Source organism: Aptenodytes forsteri, unplaced genomic scaffold (assembly GCF_000699145.1).
Source record: "Aptenodytes forsteri isolate BGI_AS27 unplaced genomic scaffold, ASM69914v1 Scaffold66, whole genome shotgun sequence".
Classification (NCBI taxonomy): Eukaryota; Metazoa; Chordata; class Aves; order Sphenisciformes; family Spheniscidae; genus Aptenodytes; species Aptenodytes forsteri.
In genome coordinates, this window is record NW_008795131.1 from 2,835,476 (window position 1) to 2,859,388 (window position 23,913).

Genomic DNA, 23,913 nt, shown 5'->3' on the forward strand with positions numbered 1-23,913 from the left:
TTCAAAGATCATAGCCTCAGTGTTTGTTTAGCTCTGTTTTACACGTAGGACAGGTTGGTGGACTGCATTATTCTTTTAATTGGACTTCCACGTTTTTGCTGTATAAATATTGATGTGATAGGCTGTTTTATCTACCCCCTGACAGAACTAAAACCAAGCGGGATTAGCCCAAGGTCCATATAGTCTGGTATCTGATCTCTAACAGCATCTGTTAGTGGATGTTTCTGATTAAATACTGCAGAAAGTAGAGGAGTATCTTTTTTTTCCCCTCTCCCAAATGAAAATCTCTATGCCAGATTCAAACAGCTGAAAACAGGTTTAGTTCTGAAGCCAGAGAGTATTGTGAAATAGTTCTTTATTGTCTTAATTATTTCTACTCAGCCCCCCAATTCTAATTTTATTATGATATAACCAGTATCTCTGTTATGAGTCTAAACATTTGTACTTTGAGGCAACACTGCTATGGGAACTGCCATATTGGAGTTACCACTTTGTTCAGCTGGAGAGTATTCTCTTTCCTTTTGCTGTAGTAATGGGAGATTAACACCACATTAGATTTTGCTATGTGATATCAATAGTAAATTCTTTTTATAGAAATATAGAATTAAAAGTTTGTTTTTAATAAAATTTAAAGATGGCCAAACCATTTTCTAAAGGATAACAAAGAATTCAAATGCAAATTGACACACTTGAATAATGTGCGTATAACATGAAGAACTCGACTTTTAAACTATGTTTTAACCATTTATTCAAGTTTCTCTTCATTATAAGGACCTTCTAAAAAGGTTTTATTTATTTATGTTTTTTGGGCTAATGGTGTCTGTGGCTTTCAGAAATGTTATGACTACAGGCAGTTTTATACTCATACTAGTTACTGTAAAATCAGTCTGAGTTTACAACTCTCAATGTTGATTTTTTTTTTTAAACTTTTTTCAAAGTTAAAGGTAACATTTTAAAACTGGCATACTGGGTAAAGTGCCTCTTAAAGCCAGTATTATACCAATTTCAAACCTTTTAAGAAAAACTTTTAAGGCCACCTGTAAAATGGTATAATTTATAAGCCTTACACATAAGAACACTTTTAATTCTTTTTATGAAAAGAAATATATGGGTTTTTTTTAAACCCATCATAGAAAAGCCTTCTGTTCATGTTTATATATATATTTATTTGAACTGCATTTTCCTGTTGTTAGAACAACTTTTGCAAAATAGCTGCCTGATTGGTCCTAATATTTTTCTATTACTTTTATTTGGCAAACTAAATGTGAAGCTTAGCATTAGCAGTGAAGTATTAGTGATATGGTATCATCTTTGAATTCTGTGTATTCTTTTTACCTCTGAAAACACAATCTGAATATATATATTTATTTGAACTGCATTTTCCTGTTGTTAGAACAACTTTTGCAAAATAGCTGCCTGATTGGTCCTAATATTTTTCTATTACTTTTATTTGGCAAACTAAATGTGAAGCTTAGCATTAGCAGTGAAGTATTAGTGATATGGTATCATCTTTGAATTCTGTGTATTCTTTTTACCTCTGAAAACACAATCTGACTTGAATTAGAATTAAAAGGTGAACGTGTTCTTAAAGGCCCTACACAGTAAGTAAACTGCTTCTGTTATATTAATTGTTGGCATGGTAATGTGGTTTTCATTATTTCGAAGAGCAAAATAGACTATAGATGATAGAAATATCAAGGTACAATTTGCATTGTGTTTTCTGTGTGAGTACAAACTGAGTTGAGTATTGCCACATATGTAACATATACCATATGTCAGCTGTTTCCTGCTTTGCTGTTGACAAGAGCCCCATTCATAACTCTTCTTTTTATCCTTTCAGTGAATAAGTAATTATTCAATATAGAAGGCAGGATATTTGGAACTGGCTATTTAATGTGGCAGCACACCGTAATGAAATCTGCTGTTACTGGCAACCTGAGAGGGGAATGTAACAATTCCAGCATGGGTGTAACTTTATCTGCTTTGAGGGCCTGTTTATTTGGCACATCAGTGAACCTTTTATCCCAGTGAGTGACAGCTCCAGAAGGGTTACATTTACATGCATTCTATCATGTATTGTAATATTTAATGGCGGACAAGGCTGAGTGGGACTAAGGGTAATACGAACTTGCTTTTCCTCAGAGTGGAGGCTAAGACAGCTTGATCCCCAGAATTGTGGTGTAACACACAGCATGACTTAGCAGTTGTTTATAATGGATAATCTTACTGATTACAATTAAAAGGGGAGGGAGGAGTATTTGAGCAGGCAACTACATGTTGTTACTTGCACTGTCACCTGAAAACCAAATACAAACTCTCTTACACTAGAAGAATTCATTATTTTTTATAGGAGGTGTGTGTGGACATGGTTACTCATGAGTTATTTTGTTTTCCTTGTGTCTTTTCACACTAATTATTACAATTTCATGACAGTTGTTCCAGTATATTATATTATGAAAGATGGTGCTTCTCAAGAAGAAAAAAATTGGCTTTTAACAAATATTTTACAGGATTAGGTTCTGCTTAGAATTATTCCCTATTTTTGTCTTTTATTCTTATAGTTACTAGATGGCCTTTGACATAATGGCATGGCAAACGTGTTTCTAATGGAGAGTATATGATGTAGTCTCTTATCTGCAGGAAGATTTCTTAAAGCGAGCAGAAGAAATCTGGACAGTTTAAAGGAAAAATGTACTCAGTATTTTAGTTTGGGTGTCTGGTCCCAGGGTTTCTTCATTTAAGGTGCTGGACACTTCTTGTTCTGTAACAGGAGTGTCCTTATGCTGAAGCTTAAATGTGAGAGATTTATTTGCATTTTTCACATGTGTAAATACTCCACTGGAATAATAATTCTTTCTACGATTGGGTTATGATAAAGTTGTATCTAGTGATTGCTAGAAGTTTTTTAAGATTTTCAGGCATGAGGACATGGTGTGTATGCTTTAACGTTTTTGAACTTTTTGCAGTTTGATTGGCCAACCTGATGATCTAACAGGCTGTCTTGAATTATCCTAGAGGGCATTTTCTAAACAGACCATGAGCAGAATTTAGCATGTTCATCTTACCGTGGGATTTTGTTAATCTTTTTTTGTTCTGGGTTGCAGTCTTCTGGTCCTTGCACTGAGTGTTCCTGTTCTTCTGGAAAAGAAACTGATAAAGATGCTAGTAACACAAAGAAGAAGGAAAATGGAGATCGGTCGTTCATTCCCAAAATATTTTTTGGAACACGAACACACAAGCAAATATCCCAGATTACCAGAGAGTTGAAGAGAACAGCGTATTCCAGTGTCCCTATGACAATTCTTTCTAGCCGGGATTATACCTGTATTCATCCAGTGGTATCTAGTAGTGGTAGTAACAGGAACGAAATGTGTGTAGAATTGCTGGAAGGAAAACATGTGAGTAATTTTATTTCAGAAAATGAGCATGCATTTAAACATACTAAAATGAAAGGTAGTTGAACAGCTGGAATGAGTAGCGTTTTTGACTTCTTTATACTGTGTTGGTTAAATGCCTCTGGCAGTTTGGTTTAAATTAAATATTAATCGTTAGAAAATGTTGATACACGGTATCAATACTGAAAAAAATGTATGATGATAGGAATAATATTTATGACTGCTAGATTAATGTTCTTCATAAGACTTAAATTGTCTTTGGTTTTATAGATGAAGAAGAAAGAAGTGTCCTTTATCGATGTACATTTTAGGAACGTGGATTTGCCTGTGTTCTTTCTGACATGATGTGTTTCTCATTATTGTCTGACATAAAAAGTAGCTGTTAGAAATGCTTCCAGGAAATAAAGTCAAATGCATGTAACAACTTGGAGGATTTAAGCATACTCGTTTTTCATTATTTTTTGTAACCACTGACTATCTGTGCTTATTTGCTTTTAGGGCAAGTCCTGTCTTTACTATCATGGTGTTCACAAACTCAGTGAACACCACGCCCTACAGTCTGCCCATAGGATGTATCAGGCTTGGGACATTGAAGATCTAGTGAGCCTGGGAAAGAAGCTTCGTGCCTGTGCATATTTTGCAGCCAGAGAACTCATGGTGGGCGCAGATATTGTATTTTGTCCTTACAATTATCTCCTAGACCCGCAGATACGGGAGAGCGTAAGTATATTTGTAAGAAGATTGCAATAACTGAAGTTAAAGGGAAGTTAAAAACATAATGTTCAGTGGCTACGGTCAACTGAAATCTGAGTTATAACCAAAATATTATCTACAAAATAACCCCCGGGTCTCAGCCGTCACATTTTTTTTTTTCAATCAGTGGAAAAGAAAACCTTGCAAACTTCACAGTTGTTTGGTTTATGGAGAGTGTAGTAGGTTCAGATTATATTCATCCAGGCTGAGATAAGGCTTTTTCTTCCCCCCTGCCCCCCCCCCCCCTTTTTTTTTTTTTTAAAAAACAGTTAAAAAAAAAGTTACAGAAACTGGATCAAAAAGCTGAAAACTTCCTGTTGCTTACACCATGATGCAGAATATGCACTTTTTTAACAGGATCCTGTTAGTTGCTGTTTCTCGTTAATGTCTTTCACTCTGTTTTACTAGATAATAATTTTCTTTTTTAGATGGAAATTAACCTAAAAGGCCAAGTAGTCATTTTAGATGAAGCCCATAATATTGAGGACTCTGCTCGGGAGTCAGTGAGCTACAGTGTTACAGAAAGTCAACTAAGAGCTGCTCGAGAAGAGCTAGATTTCATGGTCAATAACAACATCAGGCAGAAGGATCATAAGCCCCTACAGGCTGTGTGCTGCTCTTTGACAAAGTAAGGCAACTCTTTCTAATTCCGTTATATCAATTAGTATTTTTTAAAATTACATTTAGATTCCTTTTGCTGATGCAATTTACTGGTTACTATGTTGCATCAGATAAAATGCAACAGAGGTATACTTCAAACTATGCAGTCATCTGATTTTTGTTCATTTGAGGAATCCAGAGGGGTTTGATGTATTTAAAAAAAATACTCTTGTCTTAAAGGGAGACCTTGAAATTCTGTTTTGAAAAGTATGTTACGCTCTTGAATGATGTGCTGATCTTTATGGGGCTTACTGTCCTAGTTTGTGAAGTTCTGTACGACAATTCTACCTAAGATAAATAATTTTTGTCTTTCACATGCTTCTGTTTGCTTATTTGACAAATAGTAATAGCGTTATTTTGTCAAAGCATTAATTAGTTCACATTTCTGAAATGTTTTCAGAACCTTGGACAGGAAGTTTTTGGAACAGGTTGGAGTCTGTTCTTGGAATCTGATTGGAATGTATTTGGAACAGTTTCTTCATAGTTGAAAGTGAATTTATCAGCCATGCCCTTTTGTTTTCCCTGTGAAACAACTCGAACTTGAGCAAAGAGATAAGGGTCTGAAAAATGGGGATACATGCAAATTCTCGGAAGAGACTTGTTGAAGACTTTAGAGAATTCAGGTAGCAAACTCTTTGAACAGAGCATGCACTATCCTCTTCTAATTTCTGCTTATTCTCAGGCAAAAGTTGTCCACGCAGAATTACTGATCATTCTTTCTCCCTGGACTATGTCAGTAGAATGTGGTTTTAATGATTTGCTGTTGTACTGAAATTGAAATCAAGGATGTGCCGAATCTCTTAGTACCTGCCTTGTTAGAACACAAGGGTCTTGAAGTTCAGTGGATAGAGAAATATGAACGATTGAGGAAGTGGTTTTGAAAGCAAGAGTTGATCAGTAAGGCAGAAAGAAGCTGAAAAAACAGAAAATGTTCTCCTCTTCTCTGCTTCTTCCTGTACCCATAGAGGAAAAGGTAGTAAGAGCAAAAAAGAAGGTAAAACCCAGAAACTATGGAGGCAGAACTGGAAGGGGAAGAGCTAAGCAGCAGTTGAAAATCATGAGAGGGGATGGAACAGAAGCAAATGGACTGGGGGAAGAAGCTCAGGAAGGAGGGAAAGAAACAAGGGGTCAAGGGCAAAAGTCTTTTGGGTGGAGTGAGAACATGAGAAAGTTGAAACAATGTTAGAAGAGTCTGTCACCACTAGAGAATTTGGAATTCAGCTCTGTAGCCCTTAATTTTTGAACCTTTCTTTTGAGGGATCCAGGGACTGAAAGAGTTCAGAAATGCACTGCTAATGAAACCTTGAACAACAAAGTCAGCAGAATAAAAGTGAATAATATCAAAAGTGGCTTTGAAGCTAACTGAACTCTGATTCAGTGCATGTCAAATTGTCATTTTGTTGCATTAGTGGTTGGTGAAATAGACTTTGGAGTACACTACAGCAAGTAGTTCGCCATTTTTCCTATCCTTTCTTTATTCTGAGAGTTAATGTTTATGTGTCACAGAGACAAGTGAGTTTTTCTTTTTCGCAGAAGCTAATTCTCCTACCTTGGATATTTCAAATGTTAAATTTTAGTAAAAGATGAGAACAGCATGGCTGGAGATTTGATTGCCTCAAGCTTTGTAACCTTATCAGAAAAACTAAGGTTCATTGTCTTGGCAAATCTGCCAACAGCATGAAAAACAGTTGTTGGAAAGCAGAAGACTGGGTGTAAATAGCCAGTAATTGGTAAAATGCTGTTGCATAGTGACATGGCTTTGCCTAATGCACGGGTAATTAGAAAAATCTTATTTCAGATATAAAGATCCTGGGCCCTCATTCCAGAAAGCACTTAAGCATGGGCTTAGTGCCACAGAGGTGCTAAAATGACCTTTCTGAGGAATTTGAAGATATACCAATAGAGGTATACTGGCAGGCTTTTCTGATGAGATGCAGATTTACCAGGAAAAATTACTTTGTTCAATGGAGTAAGCTGTATCAACAGTGGGGCTTTCTGGTAGGGAAGGAGGGAGCAAATATACTTTCTTGAATTAAAGGCATGTTTGTAACATTTGTTAAATCTTTTCCTGAAAATATTGCATACACCAATTTTCACTTCAAAACCATAGATGTCCCTGGGAATCAAACTAATTTTATTCATGCTTACTGCTTTACTCTAAAAATAAATTAACAGGTATTTCAAGTAAATGCTTTAACATTAGATTTAATTGGATGGAATTTATTCTAGAATTTGCTTTTTTTGTGATATTTTAGTATTAGGAAGGTGGTTGTGTTAAGTTTGTATTTGCATTTATAGCATGACCATTTCAAAAGTATTTGATGGTGTTTGAAGATCATAACAGGGAAACAGAACTTTTACATTTCCTGAAGTGTTTTATCCATTGTAAATCTGTTTAATTTCTGTCACAGTGGCCTTTTCCTAATTTTAGTTCTGAGTCTTTTTGATGTTACATTTGAGGAAATGGGGCAGAGTACTACACTGGTGAAGTTCTGCCTGTGTTAGTGATCATCATTCCTTAATAAGATAAAGCAAATCATAGCCAAAGAAGTGATTTTTATGGCAGTATTTATGGGGTTTTGTTTGCATTTAACCTGGCAAAAGGAAAGTGTTTTTAATTGTTCCATTGATCAGATTATTTGCAGTGACAGGACAGGAAGTCTGGAACTGAAACAGTCGCTAAGCCTTGTTGCTTTAGTTGATAACGATTAACTGATTTTACAGGTAAATATTTTGAACTGTTGTAGAAATGACAGCTGTCTTTCTGATGCCTCCTGCTGGTTGATGAAACAGACAGCTTCAGCATTTCCTGAGAGGGAGGAAGCCTGCCTGCTTTTCTAGATGGAGGAAAGGTCTTGTAATACTGCAGGGATGATGGAGGACACATTCAGTTAGAGAAAATTTTAGCTCTGCCACAAATGAGATGATCTGCATGTTTCGATCATGTTTTTAGAAAGTCCTATCACATTTTGCATTGTACGTACGATTATAATTCTGCTTAATTTTCAAATTGTAACAGAGTTACAAATACCTGTAGGTAGGTTAAAATATGCACTTTTTATTGCCCCACTTTCTCTTACTGTGTATAAATATTAAAAGTACTCAGTTCATGCCTCAAGATTTGTTTTTAATAGGAAAGCCTGCAATTGACAGGGATGATAAACCAACTTGCATCAGTTAGAGTAATAATGAGTGGCTTTGAAAGTACAGCAGAAATCTTACTTAAATGAACCTGACATGTTATATCATAAGAGCAGATTATATTTTAATCCTTTTTCTTTATTGTAAAGATATTACATGATGATAAACCATAAACGTATAGGGACAAATTTTCTTCTCACTTCAATGAACTGCATCAAGAGCAGTTCTGCAGAAGTTAGTTCAGCAGTGGAAAACTGGCATAAGGAAAAGTAGAATCTCTCTACTTAGATGTAGTAAAATATTTATCATCATCATAGAAACCTGGTGCAATTTTTGAGGTTTGGTTTGTACCTGCAAAGTATCTCTCAATCTCTAAAATTAATACTGGAATTATTTCTGATTTCTCTCTTTTTACAGCTGGTTACAGGAGAGCTCTAGTCAACTGGTAGAAAGAGGGTATGAAACTTCCTGTAAGGTTTGGAGTGGAAAAGAAATGCTCACCATTTTGCACAAAATGGGAATAACTGCTATTACTTTTCCCATTTTACAGGTAATGTATGCTGTGTAAATGAGTACCAGAGTGCATAATATAGATGTTGTTGAACATCTTAAAATGTACATAAGTTAAACGCTAACACATCTTTTAATTTGCTGCAATACAGAAAAGCTGTCTGAAAATGATACCTGATGAAAACCAGGAGTAATCCACTTGAGCTACTGGAAGTTGTGCAGAATCAATGTTTTAAAGGATATAATTGATCATGTACTACTATTTAAATTGAACCATTGAGTCAGTGATAGTTTTGTCTGTTCTATCCATCTGCATTTTTATTGACTGTTGGAATGTATTTACCCTATTTTCAAGTTTATCCCTCCTTTCTGTGTAAGCCAAATGTGTTAAAAGCGTTGCTACTTTTCCTTTCCTGTCTTCAGTCTGACTTTATAGGTATCTTAGGTGAACTTTTGAAGCAGTGTGCTGATAGTCTTGCGTCTGTATTAGCTTTGTTTTTGAGAAGATACTTAGAATGCTGTTAACGTGGAATTTGTTTGCCTCTTACAGAAACATCTTGCTACTGTCCTGGAAAAAGAAGAAAAAATATCAGTGCTCGGTAAAGAGGAACTTATTGAGATACCGATTGTGAGCCCTGCCACTCAGATTGTGCTGAAAGGGTTATTCATGGTTCTTTTATGTCTTTTTAAAGATAATAGCAGGTCAGTGCAAATACATAGCCTGAGCTGTGTGGTTGTGTTTAATTCAGCTGCTATGCCAAAATGCCTCTTTCATTTGTGCAACACCTCAGTTATGGTGTCTGGCTTCTGAGCAAAACTAGCATTTCAGAAAGCTTTGGAAAATCTATTTATGTGGGAAGAATTTAAATACTACCAAATTATTTTTTTCATTCATGAATGAATTCAAATATTGAAGAAATTTTTTTGAAGGTTAGGTGTAAATTTTCTTGATGTGTTGCCAAGTTAAATATGCATGCGTTTTGTTTTTCTACATAGCACTTATCGTTTGACTGTCTTGATATCTTGACTACTAATGCCAGCAGCTACTAAAAATTTCTGATTTAAACCTTATTTGTAAGTGTTTTTTCTGAAAGTATAAAATTATTTTTGTACTTAAAATGTAAATGCATTGTAGCAACACTGTCTTTGCTTTGTATGAGCTTAATGCTTACAGTTTGATTGTTTAATTGTAGTTTTTATTGATGCTTATATATCCCTATATAGGTATGCAGATGACTACAGAGTTGCTCTACAAGAAACTTACGCTTGGATGAATGAAAACCAACTTGATGTTTCAGATACAAGTGCCTTCTTTACACGGCCCAAGCGTAAAAGGAGTTTGCGGCAGAAAACCATAGTCCACATGCTTAATTTTTGGTGCTTGAATCCTGCTGTGGTAAGCTGAGTGTGAAGTAGAAGGCCTTAAGTAATTTGAGTGATAACAAATCCATATAAGATCTTAAAGCGATTGTATTGATTTTCTAAATTCCTTCTTTTTTTTCCTCCAACCTAGGCTTTTTCAGACTTAAATGATGTTAGAACAATTGTTCTGACATCTGGCACGCTCTCTCCAATGGATTCATTTTCTTCAGAGCTTGGCGTGAAGTTTTCTATTCAGTTGGAGGCAAATCACGTTATTCGGAACTCACAGGTAAACTTTTGCATCATTGTTCCCTCTCCTGAGGTGTAATGCTGGCCAATAACTTGCAAATAAAAATGATGACAAACCCATTCCGTAAGTAAAAAGGAATGTACAGAACAGGCTATTGCTTGGATTAATGCAATTGTAAAGTACGTTTTCAAATGAAAAAAGGGGCAATTTTTAGACACATACTCCCCTGGAAAAGTTGAAGTCATGCTATTTTGTTAATAACCATCTTCTATCAGTTATTGCACATTCTCTTCTGTTTTTAAGTACTGGAATTAATTTGTTTAGAAATATCTCAGTATTTTCCTTCACACTTAAAATTTCTTTATTTAACCTAATTTAATTTAATACAGTTTGTGTCGCATATTTTTAGAATTAACTTTTTTAATATGAAATACACCAGGTTTGGGTTGGCACCATTGGAGCAGGCCCTAATGGTCGGAAGCTGTGTGCCACGTTCCAGCACACAGAGGCCTTTGAGTTCCAAGATGAGGTGGGAGCACTTCTGCTTTCAGTGTGTCAAAAAGTTGGTCAAGGAATTTTGTGCTTTTTGCCATCCTATAAGGTAAGAAATCTTAATTCATATTCTTCCTCTAAAAACACACACACTCTACTTGAAAACGTACTGTGTAATCTTTTGCTTTATGCATCAACATATATAAATGTTTATAAAATAAATGTGTTGTAATAACACATTGTGATTATATTATATTGTAATTTCTTGGATGCCACATTGGCTAGCATACAAGCTTGTTTTCATGAAAAAACATGTTCATATTTGTTCAATTGTTTCGATTAGTTTTACCAAAAAAAAAAGCCAGACTAATCTGCAGTTTTTTCTTAAACTGTTTCCTTGAATGTTTTGAAATTATGTAACAAAACAAAACAAAAAAATCTCCGTGTAAGCACACATCATGAAAGGAAACTTTATGTGTATAACTCAGCAGCAAGAATGCCTTTGCATGTTCTTTGTGTGCTATTTGAATGTAGTATTCATCCAGTTAATTTCTTCTTTCCTTGTTTCTTGTTCCATTTCACTGCATTGGAGAGTCTAGTATATTTTTCTTGCGTCGGGGGGGAATTGCTCACTGGCATTGGCTGAAAGGAATCAAATTTCTCAATTTCAAACTATGTAATATCTAATTTCACTGACAACAGATATCTAATTATGGTTAATCTGTACCTCACGGTAGTTCTGCTTTCTTCTCTATTAGTTCTTACTGTTATTTATGGTCAGCTCTGAGGAACAGGAATATAAACCTGCAATATAATTCTGTAATTCATGCCCATTTTTCTTGTAATGCTTGCAAGAGGGTGACTTTTTTCATTTTAAACCATCATTTACGATATTAAAAAATCCTCTCAACAAACAAAACAAAAACCTCTTTAAAAAAAAAAATATCCTACCAAAATAACAAAAACCCCAGCATAATGGAAATAAAGGTTTTGGACCATTTCCCTCTGATCTCTAAGGTTCCTTAACAGACAATATTTAAAAAAATGAAATAAAAATGATTTCTTCTTTTTTACAAAACCTTCATGTTAGTTTTACTATTTAAGTGAAGAGGCTGAAAAGCGAGGGTGTTTTCTTCACTGGGTGTCTATAAAGAATTGCAGTCATCAGTGCAATTACTGACAGTAACCATTAGGTGACCACATTAGACCAGGTAATGTACAGTCATTGAAAAAAGCACATTACTGACTATAAATTTATTTAACCTAGCTCACAAAACCCTGCACTTACATGCAAAGTTAACGATCTGAAAATAAATTTTGCATTCAATTTATTTAAGAATTGAAATGGGAACATATTTCAGTTTTCACTGTCATCATTATTCTTTTACTAAAGTGAATAATGTTGAACAGTATGTGATAGTTGATCTTATGTATACAGACCTGACAAATATTTATGAAAGTTTTTATGAGAATAGTAATCTGAATTGAAAGTATAGAGAGACTTTGTAATGACATTTAATAAAGAAGGAAAGAGATTGCTGGACAGCTCTGGTAGCCTTCCCCCTCTCACTGCCCTTATGTTTTACTGAAAGGTCACCCAGCTAAACATGTTGAGTGTTTTTTTTTCTTTGTGGGAACACTTCCGTGATCCTAGCGAAAGTATTGATAAATATAAATTGCAGACAATTGAAGGATGATATTTTAAAATCACATTGCCAATATTTTTCTATGGATGCCCTTGTTCATTCTACTTCTTTTATTCTGGATTGGGTTGCCTTTAAGTCTGAGATTTCATATGTTGAAAACACAGAATAATGTAAGCATAAGCATATTAGTACAGGGAAAACAAGGTCTTTTTCTTTCATCATCACACAGAATATTTCTTACCTGCACATTTGCATTTCAAAACTGATTTTCAGAGATTTTCATAGGGAAATTGCTACGTCTCTTTAAAAAAAATGCAGCTTTTAAAGAAATTGTTCAAGGCTGTCAAGATCTGATTAATACACATGGTTATGTACCTCACTAAATTAACTATTATGAGTTAAGCAGATTTTTTGAGGGCTCAACCTGTTTTATGAATTGGAGTTTCAACTTTGGAATAAGTGAAAAATAAAGTCTTTTTAAATGTCTGGAAGGCTGAGGGCAATGCTCTGAATTATGAGTACCGTCTATCCAGGTCATTTGGATTGAACTTATTAGGCATGTACATTGGATTTCAGTTTTGTTACACTTACAGATGCATTTTTCAGTTCAACATTCTCTTTTAGTTTTAAGAATCTGTGGCTCAGCAATGATGTCCTTTGCTCTGCACCTCCGGCAGAAGCCCTGCTTCTTGGATGGCTCTGTTTCAGTACCTCACTTTCAGCATTCATGCTGCACATTTTTACCTGTTTGCCTGAAAACCTCTTTGACAATTATCCCTCATTATTTTCTTTGTAAATAAAGTTAATTTTCTGGAAAGCCCATTATTAATTTAATTCAGGTAGTAAATTGTATGTCACTTTCCTTGTTTGTATATAAGGAGAGTGCTAGAGACAGAAATAGCATCTTACTGCACTTTCATTCACTTCTGTTCACTTTGAATTTCATAGACTTTCCTTCACTTTAATAAAATATAGGTATGTGTTCTTTTTTGTTGCACGAATGGTAAATCCACACTTTTTGGCCTCAGTCTATGGGATTGGAAAGAATGGAAGGTGTAACACCTGCCACAGGAAACAGAAATTGAGAACCCTGCCTGACACAGTTTGTGATGAACGATGTTGGGACCCTAGAGCTAGCACCCAAGCAGTGTTCTCTTACTGCTTGTCCTGTTACTCAGAACTTCATTACGCAATATGGGAAATAAAATAAATTTATGGCAGAAATAGAATTAATATTACCATTTGAACTTCCCAGTCTGGAATTTATAAGGGTTTTTTATGAGTAATATTTATTTCTCTGTATTTTGTCTGGAATTTCAGGTTGCTTTGTATACATTAAAGAAGTAATCTACCAATACTTGGTGAAAGTGATGACCCCTGTATTCATGTTAGAGCTGGAGAAACAAACTGGCAGAAATTTAATGATTTGTTTCAGACTTCTGAATTTTATAATAGAGAGAAAATATATCTCATACTTGCCTAGAAGAGAGATCAACCTACTAGAAAGTTTCCATTGTGCAAATAAATAGAGGGCAAGTAAAATTTCTAGGTCTCGCCACATTAATCACAAAATGAGAAAACTGGATGCTGCTTAGAACATCTGAGACGAACGTTATAAATGTCAGCAGAGTACTTTGCTGCAGGAGCTAGAATTTTAGTCAAATACTCCTTCCAGTGCTAATGAGTGCAAAAAGCATCCATTAATGGCTTGCATTTTTCTCCATTAGCATTTCTTCAGGTAGACTATTTCCTGGGAGATCCTAAATTTCTTTGAAGAAGCTGTCTACTGCCAGGAAGAGGGAGGAGTAGTCACTTGTCTATATTTTGCTCTGGAGTGCCCCTAACAACAAGATATTTATGATCTGTAGAATGTTGTTCAACTGTTTTGTAATGAATTTAAAGGCCACAACATTGTAAGCCTGCATCCTTTCCTAATCATCAGTTTAAGAAAATACTTTGTCAGGCTGAGAAGGTACTTTCCAAAGACCTTTCTACCTATGTATGAACTGCTGTTACTGCAAAAAAATCTGAATTAAAAATAATTCACCTGTTATCTTCCTCTGTGCCCCTCCATCCTCTGCTGTTTTTTTAATCAAAGCAGCTGTAGCAGAAAGAACTCAGTGCAGTTTTGTGGGAAAAGTCTGCCACCTTCTTATCTCTGTGTAATTTGGAATTACTAGATGTGAATACGAAAAAAGCAATAGTAGAGAAACTTGCCTTTATCTTAATCAGGTACATATTTTCATTGAAGAGTGACTGTTTAAAATATACGTATGGCAAATATCCGACGTTAATAATGCAATGGAGGAAAATATGTGGATGAGTAGAAAACAATGCATTGGATATACATCTCCACATTCGATAGGTGTCTGTTTATGTTATGAACAGCTGTGATGCCATGTTTCATGAATGGGATAATGTACAATAACATACAAATTTTTATCGACATTATCGGACTTCTGGCACATTGACTTTTTTTAAAATAAGCTTAATCTTAACATTTACTAAATTGCAAACCTAGATAATTTTTAGGGCTACTAAAACTGGTGATACTATGCAACAAAAATGCATTTATGTGAAAATCAGTAGCAACTCCAGCAAAAACACTCTATAAAAGAGAATATCAGAAGGTGAAAAGATTACTCAGAAATCTAAGATGCTTTTAAACAAGATTAAGATAAGGACCATTAGGGTTCATGTCGCCGACCTGTCTGCATTAAGATATATCTTGCCTGGTGCCTGCATCTTAGATGATTCATTCAATATGTGTCATATCAAAGTCAAGGTATCCAGCAAGGAGAAAAATGCTAATGCTTATAAATTTTAGTGATAATCCATCATGATGAATTAACTGACCTTTCTTTGGTAGCTTTTTTACAAAATAAGCTTTGGACAATAATGTTAATGCTGGTGGTTTGGGTTTTGTTTTGTTTTCTTTTTCCCCATGAGGCATTGTTGGTTAATTTGTATCTGCTAATTGTTGAGCCATAACTTGGAAGTAAAATTTTTAAAGTAAGATAGTTGCTCAAAAGGCTTTGAATGCCAGTTTTCATCAGTAAAACTTATGAACTGGTAAGTATTCTTCACTTGAGAATCCAAGTTTTTTTTACTACTTTTTTCTTTTTCTCTGACACCTTTCAGATGTAGTGTTCTCCATTGATTCAGATTAATCATATTTCTTTTGTACCTGCTTTCCTTTACAAAGCTTTAACTTTCGAGGTCAAATAGCAGTTTTACTTGGTAGATTGCACAGTGTTGCTGTGTATTTTGCATTATACTGTATCAAATAGCTTTGTAGCGGGAAATATCTTGGAAAAATGAAGAAAATTTCAAGAAATGCTAGCCTACAAAGATAGAAATAGTAACTGCTTTGTTGTCTGTCTCATGAACCTCTTGGAAGTGGCTGAATGATCTAAATCTACGTTAAAAAAAATATTTGCTGTACTCTATGAAGTATTTGTATCCAAATGTCTGTAAAATAGATGCATTTTTTTCATACCAGTGTGTTACTTCTTTAAAATGCATGTGACAATTGTTTGAGGTTTACAGCTATGGTGCTATATTAATTGTACCTCTAATGGGTAGTTAATTACAAAAGTAGTGGAGATAATAGAAATAGGAAAGAAAATGAATGCAAAACTTTTAAGTCTTTTTTATATTGCATTAACATTGATTCTTTTTGTATGTATAACTTCCATCAAATTAATGTTTTTAGGAGAACTTAGTGGAGAATAATGAAAAAGTAGCAAGACTTTCTTGCAACTAAACAATAGCTGCTGGAAAATTGTTGGACTGTCTAGAGCTTCTGCTGTGTATTGCAGTGATTCCAAGGGTTGTTGAAGAGTAACTTTAACAAATACTATGTTGGAACAAAGTGGTCTAAGGCATTTGTCTCCTAGAGCACTTTTCTTGTGAATGACCTTTTTTTCAGACTGACTGACTTCTAGTAAGGTTAGTTGGTATATCCTAAAGAAGGTTCTCATACATCCTATATTAAGGGGTGCTTTTGAGTTTTGTTCCTGTTCACCAGCCCTTCATTGGGAGCTGGAATTGGGGAAAAGTAGAACAGAACAGACAAAGTAAAAGAGGAAACAGGAATTACAAGGCTAATTGAAAGCACTGCTCCATTATTGAAGTAGCACTTTTGTAACTAAGGGTCTAATTTAAAAGCAACCAAAACCATGAGAAAATAATTTTTAGGTCACTTTATCACAGGTGCTATTGAACTTGAGGTTTAAATGTAAGGGTAAATATTCACAATACAGTCAGCTCTAACAAGCTAGTTGTTACTTTTCCATGCAAGTGAGCGTGTCACGAGTTTTGTGTACAATAAACCTGAGGCCAAACTAGTCAATATCCAGTCTTGAATACATCTGGCAGTCTCAATCCTATACTATGTTAGCTAGAAAGGCGGAACTGTTCCTACTAGTAATGAACAAATACCCTTCATCATAAATTGGCATTGCCATGTACTATGTTAGCTAGAAAGGCGGAACTGTTAACGTGTAGGTACAGACCAATTAATGCTGCATTGCATTTGCTGTTTCCCTTGAGAATTTTTGGGTAAGGTTATAATGATACATATATAGGAACTTTTGTCACTTGCGAAAAATAAATGCTGAATTTCACATTTGAGTTTCTACGTATCTCATAATTTTAAGAGCTGCTAGTTCAGAGTTTAAGTTCTGTCAGTCTCATCTGCTTTTCCTGTTCTCTTGGCTCATCACCTTTTCTTCAGTGAGAACAGACAGGATTGGGTGACAGCAAATCCATTTGGACTGGACCACCTCTGTTTATTGTCTTGGCTCCCTCTCCATGTTTAAGGTATCAACCAAAGCTGTAGTGAAGTTGCAGGCAAGTGCTGTTTACCATTCTGTTGACATACCATTCTTGGCAGTATTACACAACTTCAGGCAAGCAGGCCTTAACATTATCATTAACTCTGTGAGCGGTGTAGAGCATGGCAATAGATCTAACTTGTGCTGTTTTCAAACAGACTGAGAATCTTCAGGTTCAGTCTAGGTAGGTAGCTGGAATAAACAGGAGGGACCTCAGTTTAACCTCTGACTGTTGCACTCTTCTGCCATTGCGCAGCAGCGTGTCTGCATTGCATATGAGACCAAGTCCTTGAATATACTGTCTCCTGGCCTGGACATAAATGTGCCACCCCTATATATGACAGGCTGAGGGAGGGATATAGTTTCAGTTTTAATTCTGAATGTCTGGCTCTTCTTACTTTAAGACAGACCCCTTTTCTTACTGAGATTTGTATGAGGTTGGTAGAAATTTCTTTTTTTTTTTTAAAGAAATCTATGTCAGATTGGCAGAAAATGACATAACACTGAAAAAAGAACAGAATATTTTCATTTCTAAAACTTTCCTGAAACACAGTTTTGTAAATAAATTGTAAGAAACCCATTTTTTTCTGCCATCAATAAAAAAAGCAATGCTGCCTTCAGATAACTTTTACTTATTTAATAAATTACTTCAATAAATTTACAAAAGATGGTAGTCTGTTTAGCTGGGCCTATTAAAAGCATTAAGATTTGAGCACTGGCTGTTAAAATGAGTAAATGGCAATATCACAAAGTTAAACAAATGCCAAAAAACATTTTCCAGAGTACTGGGATTGTAACAATACCATTAATGAGGGCAAAGAGGTTTTAATGCAATTTGCACATTCTAAAGTTTCAAAAAGAGGTTTTGAGTTAGTGCATTATTAATGTTCTGAACATCTGGAACTATGTAAGAGCCATAGACATTGAGCAAGTGCAGGGTTTCCCCACTAGGTCTGATGCTGACTGATTTCCTCCCTAGTGAAAAGCTTGTTTTAAGAAGTTTGAGACAGTAAAATGACAATATCCAGATAAGAGATAAACATTCCACAGTGTCTTTTTGCTTGTAATGTGTATGGAGGAAAAATTGGAAACCATTAGGTTTGTGCAGTTAAAAGGTGAATTTGAAATTAAATAGGAAAATAGTTATTTGCACCACAGATGGTTGCTCTGTGGTGCAATTGCACTGACTGCAGAGTGCTTATGTGAGGAATTGTCTAGCAACATTGGGTGGGTTCCGTAAGATTGCTTAAATTTTTCTGTTAGGTGTATTTAGGTATAATATGCAGGGATATCAAGAGTAATACTCTCCTTGATATTCCTGTTGACAGCTGTAGGAGTACTTTGAGGAAGAGATTTACTCCTGTGTGTAAATATTTGCAGGATGTAGGGATCTGTTCACACCAAGTATGTTTTATGACAGAAATCTGTTCTTTGAAGTTACATAAACATTAACTTTCTGCATAATTTTAATGTTATAGAATGTAATTTGTAGTGTTACAGCTTTAAAATGATAGAGGAAACAGAATGTTTCAATGTGTCTTCTAGTTTTAGATGTTGTAACTATAGCTACTATCCAACATCACATTCATTGGGGTGAAAAGAAAGGAGGCCTTTAAACAGGCTGGCTTATCAGGGGTAAGTTACAAAATAATTGTAAATTAATAATGATACTCACTTTCTGCACAGCATTTGCTTGCTGCTCTCAAGGGAAAGGCATTCTCTTACTCCAGAAGCCTTATTTGTTTGAGCCAAACAGCTGCAATGGTGCTATTACAGTATGTAAGAAACCCTAAAAACAAGAAAAGACTTTAGGGAATAGAATTCTGTCATCCTTGCTATGTCAAATTATGTGCAAGTACCTAACAATAAAAGTAGAGCAAAATGATGGACGAGTAATTAAACAACATGCAAGAAGTACTCTGTGTCTCTTTCCTGGCACTGATGACTGTGCAATGCCCCCTAGAAGTCACTGGAGTTTTTTTTTTTCAGTGACTGCAGAAGGCTGAGGTAGGGCTCATGACACTGAAGTGACCCTTGGGGGTTTTTTTTCTTTTTCTTTGAAAAGAAAGGTTTATTGCCAGATTCTAAAGCTGTGTCTTTTGCCTTGCTCTGATGAAAATCTTAGTAAAGTGATTACTGTCTGATGGGGCATAATTTTGGGAAAATGTGATCTAAAAAAGCTGAATTCTAATGACTCAAGAACTATGCATTTCAATGTTTGTACCTAATAAACGTAGGTGGAATTTTGTTTTACTTGTTGTCCACTATTGTTTCTTCATTGCTTGTTTTTTCACTTACTCTGCACTAGTAGTTTTCTTTCTGATCTTTATCTCAGCTTCTTCGTGTTTTATGGGTTTTTTTGCTCCCATTAATCATATACAATATCTTTCAGTTTTATTCTCTATTTTTCCATCATTTAAGCATTTAAATGTCTGTAATATAAACTCTCTAGCTATTGGGGCCCTCATTCATCCAAAAGAACAATTTTCAGGCTTGGTGTGCATTGTCTGAGGTGTCTTCTGAGAGCTCCAATAGCTCCTGTAGACTTTCTGAAGTCTACAGTTTCTGTTTTTCCCATTGACTTGGGCATAGCGAAGACATGTATGTAAAAATCACTGTGTGTGATGGAAGATTTCAACCATTCCATCACAACGCTCTTGTCTCTGCCTCGGGTGCTGAAGACTATTGTGGTGGTATCGGTTCAAATAAAGAAGAACAGTAGCAGGAGGAATAGTGAAGTTTGTACAAAAAGAATTAGAATAAGAGTTTTTCTATAACCAGGTGGATAATTTTTATCCTCAATTCTGTTGGCAAGCCTCCTTCTTTCCTGTCATCAGTTCAATCAAGTTACTCTGCCAAACTAAATTTGAAGACGGAGCTGGCAGTTCACACCCTGGCAAGATAATTTCTTGCGTTATTATAGAGGCTACAGCAAACATACCTCCTTGAAATAAGAAAGCCAGAATAGCGCTGAATTATGCTCCAAAGGAATAATTGAAGTTCTCCTAAACTTTTAAAGCCAGCGTGTGTTTTATTATAATGACTTATTAGAATGTTTTCACTTAGAATTTTTTAACCTCTTGAGTTATTTGGGTTTTAGGGTGGTTTTTTTCCCCACTGCTTGGTTGCCGTTGGCCAATTTCAGTTTTGACCATCCACATGTCTTACTTACAAAGCAGGCCAAGGAAAATGTTGGGCTACATCAAAGATAAAATTTTATCTTTGGGGGATGGTAACTGACAATCTGAATAGTTGCACAATGTTTGTTTTCTTTCTTAAATAGTATGACAGGATCCTAGATTGCTGGTTATGGAGTAATTTTGCTGGTTTCTGGGAAATTAGAGACAATCCAAACATTAAGGTGTGCTTAGACAAGTTAGAGGAGATGATCCAGCAGCTTGCTGCTGAATGGCAAGGTTCTTCCCGCTTTCCTTGTGATAGTTCTTGTGCTACTCTGAATTTTGTGTCAACTGATTCAGAACAAAGGAAAAGTTTTTATCCTTCCCCCCCCCCAGTTAGTTTTCTGCTGGCCTTGTGAACTGAGTTGGCTTATCAGGAGGTCAGCGAAGTGTCAGAGGTAGCTCAAGGGAAGAGATGATATTGCATACTCAAGGAAGGGAGCATGATCATCCCTTTTACTGCTAGAGCTGTCTCAGAGATGAAATGTTACTGTGCTTTACTAAAACACATTTTTCAGTGATTGACCTTAATATGAGAATCTATAAAGATACTCGCTTGGAAATTCTCCTATTTTTATGAAATATGGTTTATATTATAAAGTTGTTAGTATGAAATTGCGGCATTGTTAACCAAGTCTGCCTTTACTGCGTATTAACCAAATAAACTGGAGAGTTACTCAGGTGAATATTCTGAGTGAATGGAAATTTGGGTGAAGTGATATGAAAGGAATGAACTGTTCTGACTTCTTGTTCTGTGGAAACCCGCAGAAACTGTGGGAATGGCAGAGCCGTTTGCTGTTTGTATGTGCTACTTACTGCAGTCAAACACTTTACACATGGCCACTCCTTGAGTACACAACGGTCGTTGCGATTGAGTGTTGTAGCAGTTCAGTGCTGTTGGCTCAGGGGAAATTTCTAGGTGTGATTTGGGTCCCACCTTATCTTTTTGAATTACTAGCTGCAAAGAATGAAGAAATATACTTTCTGTGGCTTACTGAACTGCTACAGTGACCAGCAAGGGACTTGCAATTATTCAAGTGCCCTGTGGCACTTGCTTTTTACATAGAGCAGATATACTTTCTGATAGCATCTGCACATCATATAAAGTAGAATCTGTAGCGACAGTCTGTGGCAGATTATTGGGTATTATGTCTAAAAAAATTATATGCCATACTGGTAGATGAGTGCTTTGCTTGTGAATTTCACACCCTGAGAGCTGTGCAGTTTAATATTTTATTACGCTGTTAGTTTAAATACCCTGAGCATACAGCATGAGGAAAATAAACTAAAAATCTATTATTGTTTCTCACTTCTGAGCTCCGACTTGTCAAAGTGCTGCAAGCTGAATTGTTGTATCTAGTTAACACATGCTCCAATTTCCGTTGTAATTAACACTTTCTGCTTGCATATTTTTCCTACCATTTAAGTAGTAACTGCATTGAAAATGAGTTTTCACAGTCACAAAGTTTGCACTCTGTGAAGGATAGAGGCCAAACAGTAAATAACAATTACAGTTAATGTGTTGTTTTCCTCAAGAGCTTTTAATGAAGGGGAGAGAAAGCAGGATGGAAAACAGTAGTTATTAAAAAGGAACAATATACATAAGCAACATTATTTTTAAGAAGGTGTATCTTGCACAGGTTACTCTGACATTACTGTTGTTCTATGCCATTGCAACCTGCAGAGTTCCTGGTCCCTTTGGCATTGCTTAGAGGTTCGCTGCCTGATGTGGTAGAGATGTGACTTCTTCATGTGTGAAAACCAGTATATATGAGATAAAATATACTTCAAAGCATATATTTAGGTAGCATGTTCTGTAATAGCAATGTAACAGCATATACAAGAATTTGAATATTAAAAGTATTGAAAGGGATACTTGGGCTATTTTAACTTCAGAAAAAATCTGCTTCATCAGAAAGTCAGGAAGCCTATGAAGTCGTGTCTTACAAAATCATGCCTTAGATTTTGTTGCTAATTGGGTAAGCCAGCTTCTTTGTGATAAAATGTAATTGGTGAGATAGTGTATTCTAAAGAGTATTCATTGCATTTTGATTCAGTTCACAGTGCATTACTGGATTGGGCTATTTTAACTTCAGAAAAAATCTGCTTCATCAGAAAGTCAGGAAGCCTATGAAGTCGTGTCTTACAAAATCATGCCTTAGATTTTGTTGCTAATTGGGTAAGCCAGCTTCTTTGTGATAAAATGTAATTGGTGAGATAGTGTATTCTAAAGAGTATTCATTGCATTTTGATTCAGTTCACAGTGCATTACTGGATTATTTTTTGCAAAGATGTTTTGAAACAAATAACTTGCACAAAACGTAAAACTTCTGGTTTATGGCTTACAAATGAGCCAGTTGGCTTGTTAGTAGCCAAATCGCCACGTGTTACATCTGAAACTTTGTTTTCAGCTTTGTCTTCCTATTTTTGATCATGAGGTGAGACATTCTTTCTTAAGAAACAGATACTCTGAAAGGTCTGTTGTTCCTCCCTCTTCCTACATTTTTTGTCGGGGAGAAGGGAAGGAGGGAGAGGGGATGGAGTTGTCTACTTTGAAGAAATACTTACACTAGCGCTTTTTTTTCTTTTACTTTTTTTTAACTGTGTAGTATATATGGTGAAGGTATATCAAGCATTTACTGTTGGGGAAAAAAGATCGTCCAAGTTACATAAGGTCAGATAAGTCGTCTTCATTTGGGAAGGAAGGATACTTAATTAAAAAAAAATAAATCCAAACAACACCCCACACCAGAAAACCGGCTCCTTACTTGGCGTAACTTAGCACAGTTCCGGTGAGGTCACTGGATTTATGGTAAAGTTTGTGTTTAAGGATCCTGCTTTCAGGTTTTCCTCCCCAGCATCAGATTCTTTTTGTGGGATAGATAACCGTTCTCGATTCATTCTTACTATTCATGCTCTTTTATCTGCGGAACCCTATCTTATCTCTCGTTTGTTATAGAAATGTTACATAGTTAAGTTTGGCAGGTTGCTTTAAAATTTTCTTTTAGTAAAGTCATGGAATAGCCTCTTACTGTGTAAGATTAACTGTTTATTGTTCCCTCCTTAATTGCTGCTGACTGAAGTGCATGTTTCTAATACTGGTGACATTGGTGAGGGTCATCACTTGCGTTGTCACGATTGCAGAAAGTTCTATCACTTTGGGTTTCTGTATTTTAACATTTGCTTCATTCTTTGACTTAGGTCTGGAACTGTACTGATTTTTCTGTTTAGTGGTCCTGCTTCCCAAATGAGAGGTGTTAGATGTCTCAAAAAATCAGAGCTGATATCGTTCCCTGTTATCATAATTTATCATTATGTAATTACCTATTCAGAGTTAAACATCATGCATAAAATACATGGTTGTTGCTGAGAAATTGTCTTAGTTCTTTTACATGCACTGATTTGCTGTATAACAAGGGAAAAATGACTAACCTTTCTGAGAAAGTAAAGAGAATATTAATCTTTCTTAAATTTATTTAATAACTACAGGTGTAAAATGCCTTCTATAATTTTAAAAATATTTTCTCTGTTAGTGTTAATAGCTGACTAAAAGCTAAAACCTGTTACTCTCCCACTCGTGGAGTCAGTTCCCCATGACAGGCATCTGCCTGCCCCCATTTACTGTGTGAGCATTCGTGGACTTGGTTGGCCTCGTGCCTAGGACTACACTGCATGTCTGTTTGAATC

The 23,913-nt window shown here is 35.6% G+C and overlaps 1 protein-coding gene across 1 annotated transcript in view; it reads left to right on the forward strand.

Annotated features, from left to right (window-relative positions):
• BRIP1 (BRCA1 interacting protein C-terminal helicase 1) overlaps positions 1–23,913 on the forward strand; it is a 63,810-nt gene that overhangs the window by 8,197 nt on the left and 31,700 nt on the right. The window contains exons 7-14 of the mRNA XM_009278227.2: positions 3,105–3,398; positions 3,894–4,115; positions 4,577–4,776; positions 8,367–8,499; positions 9,010–9,161; positions 9,684–9,855; positions 9,973–10,110; positions 10,511–10,672. Of these exons, the coding sequence (XP_009276502.1) occupies positions 3,105–3,398; positions 3,894–4,115; positions 4,577–4,776; positions 8,367–8,499; positions 9,010–9,161; positions 9,684–9,855; positions 9,973–10,110; positions 10,511–10,672 (1,473 nt within the window). The remainder of the gene's footprint in view (positions 1–3,104; positions 3,399–3,893; positions 4,116–4,576; positions 4,777–8,366; positions 8,500–9,009; positions 9,162–9,683; positions 9,856–9,972; positions 10,111–10,510; positions 10,673–23,913) is intronic.